The following is a 21260-nucleotide window of genomic DNA, read 5'->3' as shown; positions in this document are numbered from 1 at the left end:
CTGCGAGTCACTCGAAATATCATTTTACGAGATGCAATATTTCGTCTCTTTGACGATACATATTATTATCAAATTCTTCGTACTATTTCCGAGATCGATACAAAGCCAGATTTTGCAATCCGGTGAAAAATATATCATAAATAAATAAAGATGTATGAAGCGTCGGAGGGGATCACGTACAATACCATTTTACAAGAAGAGATCCGCTTCGTTGGCGATATATGTAACCGCCAGATTTATATGGAATATTCTTTGAACTATTATCGAAGTCCCAACAGAGCCAGATTTTGCAATCCAGCCGTTAAAAATTTATAATATTTTAATAAAGCGAGCATCGTACGAAACATCGCAGCGACTCCCGCGAAATACTATACAAGAAAAGATATTTTGCCTCGTTGCATTCATATATTACCACCAAATTGTTACAACATATTTCTCGATCTATTTCCGAGGTCTCTATAATGCCAGATTTCGCAATCAGACCGTCTAACTTTTATCATAAATAAATAAAGATGCACCAAGCGTCAAGGCGGATGACGCGAATACATTTTCACAAGAAGAGATATTCCGCCTCGTTGACGATGTATGTATCTGCCAAATTGATATGGAATAATCCGTGAACTATTATCGAGGTCCCTATACAGGGCTAGATTTTGCAATCTGGCCGTCCAAAGTTTATGAAAAATAAATGAGTCCGCCGTACCAAGCATCGCAGCGAATCACTCCAAAAATTATTTTACGAGATGCAAAATTTCGTCTCGTTAACGATATGTATAATTGCTAAACTGTTATAGCATCTTCCTTGAACTATCCCTTACACAGCCAGATTATGCAATCCGGCCGTCCAAAATTTATAATATATATAAATAAAGCATCAGCCATACCAGGAGTTGCAGCGAGTCAGGTGGAATACATTTTACAAGAAGCAATATTTTGCCTTGTTGACGTAATATATGACCATGAACTTGTTTTAGCATCTTCCTACAACTATTCCCGAGTTCTCTACAGAGTTAGATTTTACAAACAGGCCGTCAACAATTTATTATACATAATTAAAGCGTCAGCTGTACCAAATATCGCAGCGAATCAGGCGGAATACAATTTTACAAGAACAAATATATTGCCTCGTTGACAATATATATAACCGCCAAATTATTATGGTATCTTCCTTGAACTATCCCTGAGAACCCTACAGAGCTAGATCTTGCAATTCGGCGGTCAAAAATTTATCATACATTAATTTATCATACAATAAAGCGTGCGCTGTACCAAGAGTCGCTGCGAGTCACTCGAAATATCATTTTAGGAGATGCAATATTTCGTCTCTTTGACGATACTCTCCTTGACGGTATTATTACCAAATTGTTGCAGCATCTTCTTCGTACTATTCCCGAGATCGGTACAAAGCCGGATTTTGCAATCCGGTCGTCAAAAATTTATAATATATAAATAAAGTGTTCGTCATACCAGGCGTTGGAGCGAATCAGTCGAAAAATTATTGTAGGAGATGCAAAATTTCACCTCGTTGACGATATGTTTCACCGCCAAATTGTTATAGCATGTTCTTTGAATTATCCCCGAGAAACCTACAGAACCAGATTTTGCAGTCAGGCCATGAAAAATGTATCATAAATAAATAAAGATGTATGAATATATTTCTCATGTTCCAAAATTGTACGTGACATGCTGCAATGCTTGGTACAGTCTTTTATATACGATAAATGTTAGACGGCCTAATTACGAAATCTGGCATTGTAGAGACCTCGGAAATAGATCGAGGAATATGTTATAACAATTTGGTGCTGATATATGACAGCAACGAGGAAAAATATTTTTTCTTGTAATATGATATTTCGCAGGACTCGCTGCAATGTTTCGTACGACGCACACTTTATTAATATATGATAAATTTTTGACGGCCGGAATGCAAAATTTGGCTCTGTAGGGAGCTGGATAATAGTTCAAGGAATATTCCATATCAATTTAGCGGTTATATATATCGCCAACGAAGCGGAATATCTCTTCTTGTGAAATTGTATTCGCGTGATCCACCTTGATGCTTGATGCATCTTTATTTATTTATAATAAAAGTTAGACAGCCCGATTGCAAAATCTGGCTTTGTGAGGCTTGGGAATAGTTTTAGAGATATCCTATAACAATATGATGATGATTACATCAGTATTACATCAGTGAAGTAATATATCTCATTTTGTAATATGGTATTGTACGCGATCCACTCCGACGCTTCATACATCTTTATTTATTTATGATACATTTTTCATGGCCTAACTGCAAAATCTGGTTCTGTAGGTTTCTCGGGGATAATTCAAAGAACATGCTATAACAATTTGGCGGTGAAACATATCGTCAACGAGGTGAAATTTTGCATCTCCTACAATAATTTTTCGACTGATTCGCTCCAACGCCTGGTATGACGAACACTTTATTTATATATTATAAATTTTTGACGACCGGATTGCAAAATCCGGCTTTGTACCGATCTCGGGAATAGTACGAAGAAGATGCTGCAACAATTTGGTAATAATACCGTCAAGGAGAGTATCGTCAAAGAGACGAAATATTGCATCTCCTAAAATGATATTTCGAGTGACTCGCAGCGACTCTTGGTACAGCGCACGCTTTATTGTATGATAAATTAATGTATGATAAATTTTTGACCGCCGGATTGCAAGATCTAGCTCTGTAGGGTTCTCAGGGATAGTTCAAGGAAGATACCATAATAATTTGGCGGTTATATATATTGTCAACGAGGCAATATATTTGTTCTTGTAAAATTGTATTCCGCCTGATTCGCTGCGATATTTGGTACAGCTGACGCTTTAATTATGTATAATAAATTGTTGACGGCCTGTTTGTAAAATCTAACTCTGTAGAGAACTCGGGAATAGTTGTAGGAAGATGCTAAAACAAGTTCATGGTCATATATTACGTCAACAAGGCAAAATATTGCTTCTTGTAAAATGTATTCCACCTGACTCGCTGCAACTCCTGGTATGGCTGATGCTTTATTTATATATATTATAAATTTTGGACGGCCGGATTGCATAATCTGGCTGTGTAAGGGATAGTTCAAGGAAGATGCTATAACAGTTTAGCAATTATACGTATCGTATATCAGACAAAAGTTGCAGGGCTTCAAAGGATCTATTTACTGACGTTATGAATTTAACCTTGGTCTTAAATGGATATCCCAATTTTTTATTATATCGTCTTTTTCTAGCAATTAATTTGAACAACTTTTGTCTGAAACATTTTTTAATTTTATTTAAGGAAAATTTAATAACTTTTTTAATATTTAACTCACGATATCTCGTTAACTATTTGTCAGAAGAAAAAGTGGTACTAGAATTTTTTGCTTTATTTAGTCTCAAGAATATATTGTTACAATAGCGCTTGACTTTTGTTTGTTGATTTTTTGAAATTTCAAAATCATCAAATTAACCAAATTCATGGCGCTATTGGGACAATATATTCTTGAGACTAAATAGAGGACAAAAATCTAGTACCATTTCTTCTTCTGACAAATAATTAGTGAAATATCGTGACTTAAATATTGAAAAAGTTATTCAGTTTTCCTTAAATATGTCACAAAATATTAGTTAAATAAAATAATGTTTCAGACAAAAGTTGTTTAAATTAATTGGTAGGAAAAGACGTTGTAATAAAAAATTCGGGTATCCATTTATTATAATAACCTTTTTAAACAAAAAGGTAAAAAAGGCGCGAAGTACAAGCGCAACGCGTATTGTGCTATTTTTAGAAATTTCAAATTCAAATTATTTTAAGTATGTATGTGTACACTCAGAGGCAGGTATGGTGTCCCTCGGCGATGTCGTATACGCCTGTAAAACAATCGAAAGCGATGACAGGCATATACGCATATGCATATGGGCGTACTGTACAGCGCGAGAGAAGCGAAGAAGGAGAAGTGGTGGGAGGCGTTCCGATGTTGCATCCTTATCGCACGTCGCACGATCGAGAGAGAAAGCATTACCAGACGTGGTACGGTTAATGGTGTCCCCAATAGCTGTCTCACTCTCTCTACGCTTGAATGCAGGCAATATGAGTGAGACAGCTATAGAGACACCGCGCTGTCTCTATAGGTGTCTCGCTCGCTCTAATAATCATGTATCGCGCTTTCCTCTTTTCTCCTTAGCAGTAATGCCGATTAAGGAGGCAATCCTGTCTGTAGGCCAGAAAAATAAGCTATTTTCGCGAATTTTTTTTTTGGAAACTAAGCAGACGATTGATTTCAAACTTGATAAAAATAATAATATATATTTTATTGATGAGAATGAATTTTTATGGCGTTATAAAAGAGAAAAGCGCGATACATGGCTATTACAGCGAGTGAGACACCTATAGAGATAGCGCGGTGCATATAAAAAATTAATATTTTTTTATTTCGCTAGTTCACACGATAGATAGACATGTTTCGAATATGTAATTAGATGCTGAAGTCAATCGATCGACTTTTTTATATAAAAAAAAAGTTTTTTCTCTGATTTCAGAAGATGCTATATAGCATCTCGTTATTATTATTGTAATTTTTATTATTATTAAATGTCTCCAAATTTTTTTTTATATTTTCAAGAGCGGAACCTATATTGTAAGTAGCATTTTAAGGAAGATGTTGCATTTATTCTCCCTCCTTCTCGTAGTCTTTTCAAAAGTAAAGATACGCTGTGTCTAAAAAAAAATTGCACAATTTGACATATCTTACGGCATAAAATAAGTTTTTTTCGTAAATTTCATGAAATATCATTTTCTTGCAAATAAAATATTCTTAACGTAAAATCATCGATATTTATGATGATTTTTCAAATATAATTTTTAAATGCCTTAAAATATTAAAAAAGTAGTTCGTTTTTTATTTCCTTAATTCAAACGAGTTAGCGGCAAGTTCATAGATTAATTATTTTACTTGCGTTTTTGTCCCAGTCTACCGTATTTCGAGATTTTATAGGAACCATGAAACGGCGCGCGCCTAAACACGTCACGTTATTTTCTGTATATTTGCTACATTATTATTCATATAACGCTATAAAAATTCATTCTTATCAATAAAATATATATTATTATTTCTATCAAGTTTGAAATCAATCATCTGCTTAGTTTCCGAAAAAGAATTCGCGAAAATAGCTTATTTTTCTGACCTACAGACAGGATTGCCTCTTTAATCGGCATTTCTGCTAAGGAGAAAAGAGGAAAGCACGATATATCGCTATTAGAGCGAGCGAGACACCTATAGAGACAGCGCGGTGTCTCTATAGCTGTTTCACTCATATTGCTTGCATTCAAACGTAGAGAGAGTGAGACAGCTATTGGAGACACCATTAACCGTACCACGTCTGGTAATGCTTTCTCTCTCGATCGTGCGACGTGCGATAAGGATGCAACATCGGAACGTCTCCTACCACTTCTCCCTCTTCGCTTCTCTCGCGCTGTACAGTACGCCCATATGCATATGCGTATATGCCTGTCATCGCTTTCGATTGTTTTACAGGCGTATACGACATCGCCGAGGGACATCATACCTGCCTCTGAGTGTACATAATATAAGTTTTTAGAAGTAAAACTTATACAAAAAAAGTGATATATTAAAACAGTAGCGCCAACTGAGAAATTGTATACTTAATATTTTTAGAAATCTCAAATTCAAATTATTTCCTTTTTTTAAGATATATATTATGTACATAACATAAGTTTTTACAAGTACAAATGATATCATGTTATAACAATTTTACACGCTTATTAGTAGTGTCCAATATTTAATTTATCATTATTTATTATAACACTGATCAGTGTTATAATAAATAATGATAAATTAAATATTGGACACTACTAATAAACATGTAATATATCACTTTTTTTGTATAAGTTTTACTTCTAAAAACTTATGTTATGTACACATACATACTGAAAAAAAAATTTGAATTTGAAATTTCTAAAAATAGCACAATACGCGTTGCGCTTGTACTTGGCACCATTTTTTACCTTTTTGTTTAAGAAGGTTATTATAATAAATGGATACCCGAATTTTTTATTACAACGTCTTTTCCTACCAATTAATTTAAACAACTTTTGTCTGAAACATTATTTTATTTAACTAATATTTTGTGACATATTTAAGGAAAACTGAATAACTTTTTCAATATTTAACTCACGATATTTCGCTAATTATTTGTCAGAAGAAAAAAATGGCACTAGATTTTCTTCCTCTATTTAGTCTCAAGAATATATTGTTCCAATATACAAGGTGTTTGATAGCTGATCATGCAGACGAATGTTGGAGATAGATTGGGTGTAGCCGAGAAGAATAGTCATGTACCATAATGTCAAATTGCCAATAGTTACCGAGTTATTAATTAAAACATGTGAGCCAACGAGCGCGTAGAGAGCGGAGGACGGCCGCAGTAAGCACGTAGACATTTGATACAGGCGGAGTCAGCGAGTGACGGTAGGCGAGCGCGCGCGGCGAGGGGCAACGTAAGCGACAAGAGGCGATCGCGCGCGACGAGGAGCGAGCGAGAGCTTTTTCTTTATAGCTTTTTCCTTATAGCTCGCTCGCTTCTCGTCGTTCGCGTTCGCTCGCTCTTCGTCGCGCTCGCTCGCCTCTTGTCGCTTGCGCTCGCTCGCTCCTCGTCGTTCGCGCTCGCTCGCTCCTCGTCGCGCGCGTTCGCCTCTTGTTGTTTACGTTGCCCCTCGCCACGCGCGCTCGCCTACCGTCACTCGCTGACTCCGCCTGTATCATGTCTACGTGCTTACTGCGGTCGCCCTCCGCTCTCTACGCGCTCGTTGGCTCACATGTTTTAATTAATAACTCGATAACTATTGGCAATTTGATATTATGGTACATGACTTTTCTTCTCGGCTACATCCAACCTATCTTCAACTTTCGTCTGCATGATCAGCTATCAAACACCCTGTATATATTCTTCCAAAGAATATATTGTTCCATAGTGCCATGAATTTGGTTAATTTGATGATTTTGAAATTTCAAAAAATCAACAAACAAAAGTCAAGCGCTATTGTAACAATATATTCTTGAGACTAAATATAGCAAAAAATTCTAGTACCACTTTTTCTTCTGACAAATAGTTAGCGAGATATCGTGAGTTAAATATTGAAAAAGTTATTAAATTTTCCTTAAATAAAATTAAAAAATGTTTCAGATAAAAGTTGTTCAAATTAATTGCTAGAAAAAGACGATATAATAAAAAATTGGGTTATCCATTTAAGACCAAGGTTAAATTCATAACGTCAGTAAATAGATCCTTTGAAGCCCTACAACTTTTGTCTGAAATATTTATTTCTAAAATGTTCTATTTCCGAAATAAAAGGGCTGTACGAGTGATCTGAATCACTCTGTATATATAATAATTTATACGCGTATAATATATTAACACGTTTCCAATATTTATTATCTTGTACAGGAAGTTAATACCTCGCCTGTAATAAAATTGGATATCTGAGGTATATATAGTCATTGACAAGTTTCAAAGTCTGCAAAAAACAGTAAATACTATATAATAATAATATATAATATATAAATAAATATTATAATCCGTAACCTTTGAATCTGCATCTGCTTCTGTATAATCAATTGCAGTAGTAAACATTACATTTGTTTATTATTATCTAAAAATAAATACAATTCATTAATTATATTATAAAGATTCAATTAGTTTTAGTGTAATATAAATAAAATATACTAACATCAAAGCTGAATCTGTATCATTCAAAAGATCAGATATGTCCAATCCATTACTTACATTTATTCCTATTTTCTCAGTCATAACATCTATTATTTCGACAACCTTATCGTGTGAAATATTGTAACATGCTTTAGCCTTAGAGAAATTTTTGTAATTATTAGTATCTGATATACAGTAACTAATGCATTTAAAACTTTGTTCTGTATGCCAGATCCAGGAATTACTCTATAAGAATAAGATTGTAAGTTAATTACATACAAATAATATTAATGAATAAACGCATAAAACCTATTTTGACTAAAAATATATTAAAAGTTAAATATAAAACTTTATATTAAAAAAAAATTATACTTACTTGATCGTCTTGTTTTCGGTGAGAATGTGAATATCCTCCATCGGTGACAGATATCACAGATACAAACTATATTATCTGTTATACAAGCAATTGAAAAATTGCCCAGATATAGCGCATGAAGAGGAAGAAGGGGCCGACGACCTTATCGAAATATATTTTTTTTGATCTTTTATTTATTTTTAATATTCTTTCATATAATTAGTTTGTTGTAATTTGAATGTATTACAACTTTCATTTATATTACTTTAATCCATAACCTTTGAATCTGCATCTGCTTCTGTACAATCAATTGCAGTAGTAAACATAACATTTCTTGTATTATTATCTAAAAATAAATATAATTCATTAATTATATTGTAAAGATTATTATACTTGTTTTAGTGCAATATAAATAAAATATACTAACATATCAAAGCTGAATCTGTATCATTCAAAGGATCGTCAGATATATCCAATCCATTACTTGCATTTATTCTTATTTTCTCAGTCATAACATTTGTTGTTTCGACAACATTATCGTGTGAAATATTGTGACATGCTTTAACCTTAGAGAAATTTTTGTAATTATCTGATATACAATAACTAATGCATTTAAAACTTCGTTCTATATGCTAAATCCAGGGATCTGAGATACAGTAACTAATGCACTTAAAACTTCGTTCTATATGCCAGATCCAGGGATTACTCTATCTATTAATGACATACAAATAATATTAATGAATAAACACATAAAACCTATTTGAACTAAAAATATATGAAAAGTTAAGTTTAAAACTTTATATTAAAAGAATTATACTTACTTGATCATCTCGTTTTCGATGAGAATGCGAATATTCTCCATCGGTGGCAGATATTCGGCATCGTTCAACAACAAATGAAATGGTTCTCTTATGCCAAATATCTTAGTGATCAATCAATAAAAATTTAGCAGATCCGACGCACATCGTGAAAAAACTTGGACAAGTCAACTTTCAGTCGAAAATGTGAGCGCAGCATTGTGATATCTTTGAGGTTAGGAAGCTTCAAAACCGAAATGCGCAATTGTCAAACCTTTGCTGTCGCTCATTGCTCGACGTAAACTACCAACGTTGCGATCACGTTGCTCGTGTTCGACTCGAATTCACGTGCTGTATAATACAATATATATAAAATAAATAAACTAGCAATATTTTATTTTTATTTCACCTCCTGTTCTACCAACCCGATATTCTTCTCTCTCTTGGTCTGTTCTTTTTAGCTGCACTACTGAACTAGTGCAATAAGTTAAAGTGAGAAAAAATATAGTTGTCTCATTCTAACTTATTGCACTAGTTCCGCAGTGCAGCTGAAAAGAACAGACCATCTTATTCCCTATCGCTTGCTCACTCGCACTCGCTGCTCTTTACTTCTTCAGCGCGCTCGTAACGTCTCTGGTGTCGGAAAAACGAGAAGTACAAATCCCTTCTCCTCGGCGGTCTATTCTTCTCTCTCTTAAGCTAGCGGCACACGGTGTTTGTTTTCGTGCTGGATTGCTTGCTGGATGAAAATACTGCGTTCTGATTGATGCATTTCCGAAGATGGATGGAAATGCACCAATCAGATCGCAGTATTTTCATCCAGCAAGCAATCCAGCACAAAAACAAGCACCGTGTGCCGCTGGCTTTATTCTCTATCACTTGCTCACTCACACTCGCTGCTCTTTGCATCTTCAGCGCGCTCGTAACGCCTTTGGTGTCGGAAAAACGAGAAGCACAAATCCCCTCTCCTCGGCGATCTAGCGTTTCTTTCTTACTTTCTTAAGCCAGCGGCACACGGTGCTTGTTTTCGTGCTAGATTGCTTGCTGGATGAAAATATTGCGTTCTGATTGGTGCATTTCCATCCATCTTCGGAAATGTACCAATCACAACGCAATATTTTCATCCAGCAAGCAATCCAGCACGAAAACAAGCACCGTGTGCCGCTGGCTTTACTGAATCGTAATTTCTGTGATTCAGACTTTAATCTTAAAATATCTCCACTTAGAGACGTACACAAAAAGCACAAGAACACTTTTCTTCCTATTTTTAAAGGCTGAATCGATTGGGATTAAAAAAACGTCGATCGGTTCAGCTATTCCTGAGATATGAATATCTCACCTCGTTTCAACTCGCAATTTCGCGTAATAATAGGCACTACTACCGTGCCTCTTGATTTGAGTGGGTCTTTTAAAATGGGACACCTTGTATATATATAAATTATATATATATACATACAAATGTATTACATACATACAAACAACATACATACCAATCTATTAATTAAAAATACATGCAATAAATACTAATTATATATAATATATACTTCTTTTTGAATTGTGTGTGCATTCTCCTTCATAAAACATAGGAAAGGCTGTTTGTATAATGAATTTATCTTCCTATTCTTCTGTAATATATATTCTTCTGTAATATATATTTTTATTCGTAAGAGTAAAAAAAATATAAATTAAAAAAAAATAATAAGCCTAGCTAAGCGCGAATACGCAATCTGGCGAGTATCAGCACCGTGGCTAGTCTGCTGCGCTACATCGCCATTTGGAAATAATTCTGCAAATGTTAGAATAACAGCGCATACTTAAAATCGCGAAATTTCAATTTGTAATTTCCCCCAAATGCTTGAATGTTGCATCGTCTCTGGTTAATAGTAGCTCTTGCTGGACCTATACTACATTTCTGCCAAAGCTCGTTAAATCAGTGACTCCAAGTTTGGCAGCAGCCCTTGTCAGATTATAGCCCGGAAAGAATTAAACCAGCGGCACACGGTGCTTGTTTTCGTGCTGGATTGCTTGTTGGACGAAAATATTGCGTTGTGATTGGTACATTTCCGAAGATGGATGGAAATGCACCAATCAGAACGCAGTATTTTCATCCAACAAGCAATCCAGCACGAAAACAAGCACCGTGTGCCGCTGGCTTAATTCACAACGAAAGGCGAGAAATGAAATATACGTGGTATGACATAAGTATGTCAACAATCATTGCGTTCAGCGGAGAAAACCGCTCAGTGAGCGATTAGTGACTAAATAAATACGATTTCACTTAAAATTTAATATATATACCTGTTCAATACCTTGCAAAAGACGCATTCCCATTTGAATGATTTACACTATGACTGCGTTCCGTTTCACGCATTATGCGCGCATTTCCTACAGTATATGTAACATGAACTATATATAAATGCGCGCATATGCGTGAAACGGAACGCCGCCTGTATCTATCCCTCCGCTGCTGATTTTTCAAAATGTAAGAATTGGGTGCGTTCACGACACTCAACGGTTGAACAACTGTTGAATAATTTGTCAACGTTATTGGTCTGAATGTAAGGATCTAACAGTAAGGACCAATAGTCACTAATCGCTCATTGAGCGGTTTTCTCCGCTGAACGCAATAATTGTTGACATACTTATGTCATACCACGTATGTTTCATTTCTCGCCTTTCGTTGTGAGTTACTACGCAGGTGTGCTCCGCAGGCGGAGCAGCAGCTCTCATCTTTCTCGAGTTAGGATACGTCCCGAAAGTCATTAAAAAAAAAGTGACAACCTTTATGTCCGCGACCGTACGTGCGTGGTGGGGAAAATCAGGAAAGAGTCGTGGACATTGGCATCGTAGTTCATGTGCACGGTTGTACAGAGGGCACCTCACACTGGACTCGGCTAAAAGCGGCCCATAACCCATGTCCCATGACACCTCTTCTCCTTCTCTCTAATGGTGGTAACACAATAAAATAAACAATGGGAAATGTTTAACATGATATGCTATAATTTAATTATGTGGCATGAGTTCGTCCGCTGTTCTGGTATCCCTATGCGTTATTCGTATCGAGATCTGTGATTTAGAATTAGAAGAATCAATCAGTGAGTAAAAATATTTTACTGCTTATGTTAATCATGATACAGGACATTAATGGTTTAATAATATAACTTTTACGATTGGAAATTAACTGAAAATATCAGTTTATTTTATAAATATCGTACAATTATTTTTTTATTGTATTTAGAAAGAATGCAATATTTTATATATTTTTTATTCAGCATTTACATAAGAATATGTACCAAACTTTCTTTTAAAAATGTAAAAATATAAACATACAGGTACAATGGCTATGAAGATGAGAGGCCGTAGAGAACCAAGAGATATCAATGTAGAAACTTATACAAATTCAATCTCAGAAGGTACATCTCCACTGTTATCAAGTCAAAGCACAAGTAAATCACATTCATCCTCAAGAGCTAATTCTGATGAAACATCATGCGCAAACTCTAACCATGTTGTAAGTTCTGGTTCTGGAGAGATAACTGGTGCAGCTGCTTGTACATCGCCAGATCAAATCAATTTTTTTTCGGGAAATCCATTTGTTGAAGTCACAAAAGGCATTCTTCATCTTTTCAAGGAAGAGTAAGTTATTAGATTGTGTCAAGTATTATTGATATATCGTGCATATCGATTATGTGTTAATAGGTTTTTACCAAACTTAATATTAGTATAATACTAATTATCATTTTTATTTGTTGAAGTGAATTGACTGAAATGCATTGTGCTGCAGATCGCAGTCATACTATTTGTATGCTGTCAGTACCAGCAACAATGACTTGCCATGATCTTTTAACTTTCACAGCAGCTTGTCATCAGGACATACAACATTTTAGGATACTCAGAGATGGTAGTCCTAATCAGTACATGGCTTTGATCACTTTTAGATCATCGGTAAGTTTATCAATATTTGAACAAATCACTTCTGATATTTAAAATTGAATTTGCTCACAAAAAAATAATCTTAAACACAGAACACTTGAGAATTTAAGAATCATTCCGCCTATCTTCAGATTTAATTATAATAATCAAAATCATAAAATTTAGCTTTTTTTGCATTCTAGAATGCAGCCAGTGAGTTTTATGAAACTTTCAATGGTGCTCCCTATAACTCTCTGGAACCTGATGTAGTTTGTCACATGGTATTTGTGTCCAAAGTTGAAATAGGAGACAATGGGATGCCTTTAAGTAGGCATACAGAATTACCATCATGTCCTGTCTGTTTGGAAAGGATGGACGAAAGTGTGGATGGGATCCTGACGATATTATGTAATCATACGTTCCATTCTAGTTGTCTTGTAAAGTGGGGTGATACATCCTGCCCCATCTGTCGATATGCCCAAACACCAGAACCATTAGCTGATAGCCGTTGCATGGAATGTGGTAGGTATTTGTCTGATTCCTTTGAATTGTTCAAAATTGAATGTTACCATCTTAGTTACTTTTCTCTCTTTGAATTTAATAATTCTTTTATTATATTTTATACTCTTTACAAAAATATTAAAATCGTCTTTGAAAATTCAATATTCATTTTAAAATATTTTTCATGTTTTGAATAATTAGAAAATCACATTTTACAAATTACTTTTTTAAGTTTGATATCCCACATTCTTTCAGAAATTGAAGGAATGATTTCAAACTAAAAATTCTTTTTATATATTTGGAACTTTTTAGTTGCAGATGCCAGCAATGATGCTTTGTGGATCTGCTTGATTTGCGGTCATGTGGGTTGTTCGCGTTATCATCAGGGCCACGCGTTCGAACATTACCGAGATACACATCACTGCTATGCAATGCAACTGGGCAACAATCGTGTTTGGGATTATGTCGGTGATAATTTCGTACATCGATTGCTACAGGACAAAGATGGCAAAATGGTGGAAGGTGGTCGTACCGAGGCCAAGAATGAAGGCGCCGCTGTGGAAGAAAAAGTTGACTCAGTGCAATTGGAATTCACGTATTTATTAACATCACAATTGGAAACACAACGTCAATACTTTGAAGAGAAGCTTAGTCGTTTGGAACAACGTTCTAAAACTGAGATTACCGAGTTGAGGGACAAACTAGGAGAAGTGCTTGAGGAGAATTCGCAGTTCAAGGTAGACAATTCTCTTTGTTATCTTATATCTTTTTGTTTTTCTTTTTCAGTTTCTTTTCTTTTTTCTTTCCTGTTTTTTTATTGGTTCAACTTTCTACAAAATATTTTTTATATTATGTCAGAAACAGTTTTCGATGCTAAATCGGGATAAACAGACATTGGAAAAACGTCTACAACAATCCACCAATAAATTAACGCAAATACAAGCGGAATTAACGGAAGAAGAAGAGCTAAGGAAGGCCTTGCAACTAAATCAAACTTCGTGGCAAATGAAATACAAGACATTGGAGAATGAACTGTCCGAATTAAAAACTGCGAAAGAAACGGAAATCGCCGACTTAAAGGAACAAGTTCGGGATCTCATGTTTTTCCTCGATGCACAAAATCAGATTGAGAAGTCTGTCGATCGCGACGAAATTGCCGCTGGTCGTATTGTCGTTCCTCCAAGTCCTAGCAGTGGAAAATCATCAGGATCTCGAGGACATAAAGGCCACAAGAAACATTGATGCTACCGTAAATATTATTATTGATATTATTAATGTTATTAAATATCTAAATTTGAAAAATTTCTAATTGTCCAAACTCGTATTCTTGTTTAATAAAGGAGGGAAGATTCACTATTAAAAATTTTTGTCGACATGCAAATAAAAATACTAATGCAATGTTTTGACTATCAATTACAAAAATAATTCAGAAAATACCAAGTAAGAGAATTATATTGGAGTTTTTCTCAGTGGTAAATTTAATATAAATAAGGTATTATTTAATTATAAAGATTTTAGCAAATTGTTTATATTTTATCTGATTTATAATATCAATGTAAATTTAAAATTAAAAAATAAAATATTACAAATATCTTTAATATACCTCAATATAATTAGAAATTCTCATAGATTCTCATCGTGTCTGAATGCAGGGTTATCATATTGAAATTGATTCGCATCCAATATTGTTGGAAGCTGAGTATCTGATGGTCTCCTTAAACTATTAGTATCATCATAAATATCATACGATTTTTGAGGTTGTATCTTTTTTCTTTTTGCTAAAATTGTTGATCGTCTTCGTTCGAAAGCGCTGAATGCGCCCTTGGACATTCGTGAGGAAACATGTTCTGATAAACCTGAAAAATATACATTTATATAAAATATAAAAATATTTAGTAAAAATATTTAAAAAATACATGCAAAAATGTGACAAATATATTATAGCATTTACATATAAATATCTTGGCAAATAGAGTGCTTAATATATATTATTCGATATATTTGCAAATATCAAGAAAGCTTAATTTAAAGATAATCTGAATTATAAGCTTGGTGATTAATGCCATCTTTACTCGTCAAATACCTGATAAATTTGGGTTACGGAGTTTTCGTCGAAACAATCTTTCAAAATTTCCGACTTTCCTCAACGGTGATTGTGAATTCTCTGTTAATTCGTGCACAGTTCTTCTTCTATTAGAAGCAGTCATGGTAGTTCGTCTATATTCATCGGTTATTTCATCCTCTGCCATACGTTGAAGTCCTTGTGCTATAACATTAGCATCCTTCTCAACAGTACTGTCTTCAGAAGTCATCTGCGAAAATAGAAGCTATATAATGAATCACTAAATCATACATAAAAGAAATATATTTTTAGATTTATCTGTCTAATCTTTTCTTTACAATAAATCAATTTTTTATTTGTATATATTTCACTCAGTACATTTATTTAAAGAAAATAGCGAAAGAAATATTGAAAATGGTTAAAAATTTTAACGATATTACTTTAGTACAACAAAGTTTGATCTTCATGTTAGCAAGCACATGGGTAAATGTGTCAAATCGATGAATCAGCATAGAAACAAATTGAATGCCTAATATGCTGACAAATCCGATAATAAATAAACAACCAATGGGTTCGAGCCTCAAATATTGTTTTGTCACATGCACCTGTAGAAAATTGATATTGTATATTGTAATATATATCTAAAGCTTAAAAGTTAATTAATTTGATTGTTATAAAATAATTTAGTCCATAAAGAAATAAAGAACAATGGGTAAAAAGGACCGATTTTGGCCCATCGTGGGGAACGGACAAAACATCTTTAGAGGATTTTGACCCGCTAAACATGATGTCGTCGTTAGTTTTCGTCTAAAACTCTGGAAACATGTTCTAATCCGAGGATCTATTATCCCATAATCGAATGGTCTAGCAAGCCCCTGCGTAAACTTTGAAGCTATTGCAAACTTTATTGAAAAAATGGTACTAGACGTTTTTACTCTATTCTCAAGAATATATTGGCTCTGTTTTTTATAGCTACACTGTTGAACTAGTGCAATAAGTTAAAGTGAGAAAAAATATAGTCTCATTTTAACTTATTGCATTGGTTCAGCAGTGCAGCTATAAAGAACAGACCCATTGTTACAATAGCGTCCTGACTTGTTAATTTGACGATTTTGAAATTTCCAAAGGTCGATAAGTTAACAAAAGTTAATAAAAATGCAATATATTCTAACAATATATTTTTCAAATCAGATAGAGTAAAAAAATCTAATACTATTTTTTCTTCCAACAAATAATTAGCGAGATATCGTAAGTTAAATGTTGAAAAAGTTACCAAGTTTTTCTTAAATATCTCGAAAAATATTAGGCAAATAGAAAAATGTTTCAAACCAAAGTTGTTCAAATTAATTGATAGAAAAATATGATATATTAAAAAATTGCAGTTTCCATTTAAGAAAAGTAATGATCAGTGAATATCTCAAAAGTGGTGCCATCTATAAACAAAATGATATAGTTGTTGTATGTCCCCTTTGAAACCATACAACTTTTGTCTGAAACATTTTTTTCTAAAATGTGTTTACAAAAAAATCGGGTGGTACGGATGGTCTGTGACACCGTATATACGAGGGCAGTCTGAAAAGTTCTCGGCCTAACAATGAAAGAAAAATTTTTTGCCGTGAAATATGTTTTATTTTTCAATATAATCTCCTGAAACTTCAATACATTTATTCCAACGTGTTCCCGTCGGGTTCCGCCGACGACGATGGCGCGGTATCGCACAGCGCTGTGCGTGGAGGATGCAAGTACGCGATCTTTTATCGCTATAAGTGCAGGAGGACAGAGAAACCGATCAAGTAAGATTAAGCTTAAACTGAATTTATTCTTATGTACAACAACAGCCATATCCGGCGGCGAACATTTTGCGATCGAGCGGAAATCTTGAGGCACCTTTTTCAGCTTGTAAAACGCGGACGGAGATCTTGGGAAACGTCTGACTGGACGCCCGATCGACGGAAATCTTCGCTGTAGACCGGCGGACGTAAGGTGTTTCGCGACAAGCAGTGCTCGCGGACGCGACGTTCGCCGACGGCGCACGGAAAATGGATATGATTTTAAATCATATAATACAAAACACAAAAGTAATGCAAGTTAAACGCGTTGAGTGCTCGATGTACCGATGGGCACGCGATCAAGCGTCGGAGAGTGGCGTGCGACCCAGGCGCGTAGAACAGAGCGCAACTTCATGCAATCGTAACCGAGTGCAACGATGCAGCCACGACGAAATAAAACACTGATCGCGCGAACATGAATGAAGCTCTCGCCCGCCCGTTGAGATCGGAAGAAAAAGACCGCTCGGAAGAGAAGACAAATAAACCAGAGTGCGAAGAGAATCTTCAGTCTCACTTGTATCTTTTTGCAGCTCTAGCTGGCAGATAATGATTGGCTGTAACTCGTTCACGCCATAATCGCATGTTTGGGGTCTGCCCGGCATACATGGCTAACACGGGAATAAACATTGTTTTGAGGAGTGTTCCTCGCTGGGGATTTTGTGGTCCAACGTTCGGTGACGAAATTTCCGCTAGCGCTGAGCACGCATCGATCACGCGTGAGCTTCGTGATATTGAAGATAGAAGAATCTTTAGATTCTTTCAGAAAACTATCGTTCGCTATGAACTCCGAACACAACGTTTTTCCAATAATTCAATACCATCATGAAAGTGTGATTCCGGAAGGTTCTTTTCACTTTGGTGTATAGTGGTGGATCCAAGTTTCATCAACAGTTATGAAATGACGCTTGAAATCTATTTTATTTTGCTTAAAACGATCCAAACACGCTTGAGAAATACGCATTCGAACGCGTTTTTGATCAATTGTTAGCAAATGCGGCACCCATCTTTTTTTTTTTATAACGGTAGGGAAAATCCATCATGGATACCACCGGCCCTAGAGGGAGCCATGTGGTTATGCCGGACTCCTACCGGCTAAAAACCCTATCGAAGTGTCTTTCATCAAGTCTCAGAGTTGGGGTTTAGGAGGAAATAGTTCCTTATTACTTCTCCACAATGCGGCACCCATCTTGCACAAAGCTTTTTCAACTGGTGCTACTACTCGAATGATTTGACAGATCGAATAAAATTTTACATGGATTTATATCAAGGATGCCACTTTCCAATATAATTATAGTTTGACAGTTTCTAATGCCATGTATGTGTCAGGTCGAGAACTTTTCAGACTGCTTACGTATATTTGTTACAGCAAATTTTGTATAAAAAATGAACATCTTCAACTATTAAATCGAAAATCTAAATTATCTTCAGCTAATACACAAGTTTGCAATAGCTTCAAAGTTTATGTAAAGGCTTCCCGGGCCATTCGATCATTGGGTGATAGATCTTCGGATTAGAATATATTTCCCGGATTTTAGACGAAAACTAACGACGGTATCGTGTTCTGCAGATCAAAATTCTCTGGAAATGATATGTCCGTTCCCCACGATGGGCCAAAATCGGCCCTTTTTATTCATTGCTCTTTATGATTTGTAAATTTTATGTTTGAGAAAAGATTTTGTATTTTGATATACCAAGTTTTCTAAAAGTTTTCTAAAAACGGACTCCCCCCCTATCTCAGAATCTATGCATTATAGGGAAAAATGACTCGAACAAAAGTTTTAGGGTTTAGGGTTTAGGGTCATAAAGTTCTATGTTTTTGTGACCTCAACTTTGACCTTAACCTCGACCTTGAAAGTCGTTTGAAAGTCAACTTGCGTTTTTTAAATGGAATCCCTTATTTTTTATTACACTATTTTTTCTATAAATTAATTTGAACAACTTTTGTCTAAAACATTTTTTTATTCGTCTAATATTTTTTTAAATATTTGAGGAAAACTTGATAACATTTTCAATATTTAACTTACGATATCTCGTTAACTATTTGTCGGAAGAAAAAGTAGTACTGGACTTACTTGCTTTATTTAGTCTCAAGAATATATTGTTGCAATAGTGCCCTGATTTTTGTTAATTTGATGATTTTGAAATTTCCAAAAGTCAGTAAGTTAACAAAAGTCAGAGCGCTATTGTAACAACATATTCTTGAGACTAAATAAAAAAAGAAAGTCTAGTTTTTTCTTTTTCTTCCGACAAATACACTGCTCAAAAGAATTATGGCATAGATAATTTATTGCCGAAAATTGGCTAACTTTGACTGGCGATTCGCGGAAAATTATTGTAGACAATGTAGACTAATGATTTTGTTTCAAAATGAAGCTTGAAGTCTCTACTTTAAGAATATATCTCCATTTTTTGCAACGGCAAAAGTATTTGTTGATATACGTACGCAAGCACGCGCGCATGTTTTTCAGCTCCTGGCTCGTGTTTTGACCACAGCCAACATTCCTAGCATCGGCAAACAAACTCTCTCCGTATTCTCCACAGCTCCGTATGATTTCTGAAGGGCTGTAACTTTGCGAAAAAATTTGTAGCAAAAGAAAATTGACTCCATTTTTCTTTCAAGTTGAAGGGGAACATTTGAACTTTATGATGATGTAAACGGCGTCCCCGAAAAAAAATTGTCCACGTCCGTGAATTCCGTCAAACTTTGCAATTTTCAGTATAACCAAACATGCCTTCAGATGTCAGGGGTTACAAGGGTAGAGGTGCATCGCATGCGAAAAATGGAGATACATTTTTAAAGTAGAGACTTCAAGCTTCACTTTGAAAAAAAATTATTAGTCTACAATAATTTTTTGCGAAGTAATCGCCAGTCAAAGTTGGCCAATTTTCGGCAATAAATTATCTATGCCATAATTCTTTTGTGCAGTGTAGTTAGCCAGATATCATAAGTTAAATATTGGAAAAGTTATCAAGTTTTCCTCAAATATGTCAAAAAATATTAGGTAAATAAAAAAAATGTGTTAGATAACAGTTATTCAAATTAATTGGTAGAAAAAAACAGTGAACATAAAAAATAGGGGTTCCCATTTAAAAAACGCTTTGAAAATGCTTTAAAAAAAGTTGACCTTCAAATGATCTTTAAGATCGAGGTCAAAATCAAATTTGAGGTCACAAAAAAACAGAACTAACTTTATGAACCCTAAAACTTTTGTTCGGGTCATTTTTCCCTATAATGCATAGATTCTGAGACAGGAAGGGTCCGTTACTTTTGGAAAACTTGGTATATAAAGCAGACTATGTAAATAAAATTATGAATTCAGACAATTATGGATTTAATCTTATATTTATATTGAATTTAATATTCATATGAATATACCTTTTCGCAGAATGTATAGTATAATTATCACTGGAATGCTCACCTCATTTCTTTTTTCATCGTATGTAACATTATATTTCATACTCAATGGCCATTGCAGATGCAGTATCTCTTTATTCAACTGCATAAGGAACACGATTAGCACAAATAAGGCATTTAACATGAAGAACCTCAGCAAATATGCGTTTCGACAGTTCATTAATTCCTGAGCTATCTTTTTCTAAAGAAAGCATATTACACAATAAATACACAGAAAAATAACTCACTACCACGTAAGTGTTTTCTTCTATAGTCCTCACATCTTTTTCTTATGAGATAAAATTTTTACCTGACTTTTTTCATCGGTTTCAATAGGTCGCAAATATTTTTCTATCAATTCTTTCCAGAATTCCTCTTCACGATTCGACAAAAAATCTACCTCACCCTTTCGCATTCTTTCGTCTTGGAGCCAGTAAGGACTGATGAGGAAACTGGAGGGTTCATGACTCGAAGTCATTGACATTTGCGTCAAAACGTCGCTGTCTTCGTCAACGTCCCCATTCTCGCTCTTATTATCGTCTTTTATATGTTGAAGCTCAATGTCCTGACATAATTTCGCTTCCATTGTATCTTCTATCGGTGAATACGATCTTATGTATTTATTAGGATGAGAGGACGATTGGATAATGCCGCTAGTCTCCATATGCACTAATCTGTATGTATCAATAAT

At 34.8% G+C, this 21260-nt stretch overlaps 2 protein-coding genes and 2 long non-coding RNA genes across 7 annotated transcripts in view; 1 reads left to right on the top strand and 3 right to left on the bottom strand.

The window, feature by feature from the left end:
- Positions 1–7882: 7882 nt before the first annotated feature.
- Positions 7883–8392, bottom strand: LOC112589367 (uncharacterized). Its single transcript, XR_003113501.1, has 3 exons — positions 8353–8392; positions 8096–8236; positions 7883–7965 (listed from the first exon to the last, which is right to left on the bottom strand). It is a non-coding gene; the product is annotated as an uncharacterized LOC112589367 (long non-coding RNA).
- A 208-nt stretch (positions 8393–8600) lies between these two features.
- On the bottom strand, positions 8601–9360 carry LOC112589365 (uncharacterized). The gene is made up of 3 exons (XR_003113499.1): positions 9297–9360; positions 8896–9222; positions 8601–8640 (listed from the first exon to the last, which is right to left on the bottom strand). It is a non-coding gene; the product is annotated as an uncharacterized LOC112589365 (long non-coding RNA).
- Positions 9361–11708: 2348 nt separating this feature from the next.
- On the top strand, positions 11709–21020 carry LOC105180510 (BRCA1-associated protein). 4 transcript variants are annotated; one of them, XM_011136602.3, is made up of 7 exons: positions 11709–11966; positions 12204–12507; positions 12627–12816; positions 12987–13305; positions 13597–14021; positions 14149–14533; positions 20652–20822. In XM_011136602.3, the coding sequence occupies exons 1-6, from the start codon at positions 11888–11890 to the stop codon at positions 14524–14526; spliced, it is 1695 nt and encodes a 564-aa protein (XP_011134904.1). In that variant the 5' UTR covers positions 11709–11887; the 3' UTR covers positions 14527–14533; positions 20652–20822. The 4 variants fall into 4 exon arrangements, with proteins under 4 accessions (XP_011134904.1, XP_011134902.1, XP_011134900.1 ...); XM_011136600.3 differs by lacking the exon at positions 20652–20822 and adding an exon at positions 20938–21020 and having other exon boundaries at positions 11888–11966; positions 14143–14533; XM_011136598.3 differs by having other exon boundaries at positions 11888–11966; positions 14143–14533.
- Positions 14893–21260, bottom strand: part of LOC105191141 (chitin synthase chs-2) — a 62123-nt gene continuing 55755 nt past the window's right edge. Inside the window, exons 16-20 of the mRNA XM_025302347.1 lie at positions 20880–21243; positions 20595–20771; positions 15787–15951; positions 15368–15596; positions 14893–15140 (exon numbers count right to left, since the gene is read on the bottom strand). Of these exons, the coding sequence (XP_025158132.1) occupies positions 14908–15140; positions 15368–15596; positions 15787–15951; positions 20595–20771; positions 20880–21243 (1168 nt within the window). The 3' untranslated portion in view covers positions 14893–14907. The remainder of the gene's footprint in view (positions 15141–15367; positions 15597–15786; positions 15952–20594; positions 20772–20879; positions 21244–21260) is intronic.

Source organism: Harpegnathos saltator, unplaced genomic scaffold, assembly GCF_003227715.2.
Source record: "Harpegnathos saltator strain DR-91 unplaced genomic scaffold, Hsal_v8.6 scaffold486, whole genome shotgun sequence".
Classification (NCBI taxonomy): Eukaryota; Metazoa; Arthropoda; class Insecta; order Hymenoptera; family Formicidae; genus Harpegnathos; species Harpegnathos saltator.
This window is presented reverse-complemented; position numbering and strand designations above follow the sequence as displayed.

Excerpts from the sequence above, each read along its gene's own strand:
- LOC105180510 (XM_011136600.3), top strand. The coding sequence starts at position 11,888 with ATGAGTTCGTCCGCTGTTCTGGTATCCCTATGCGTTATTCGTATCGAG. Across the intron at positions 11,967-12,203 it reads AGAATTAGAAGAATCAATCA|GTACAATGGCTATGAAGATG; the intron begins GTGAGTAAAAAT and ends ATAAACATACAG. Across the intron at positions 12,508-12,626 it reads CTTCATCTTTTCAAGGAAGA|TGAATTGACTGAAATGCATT; the intron begins GTAAGTTATTAG and ends TATTTGTTGAAG.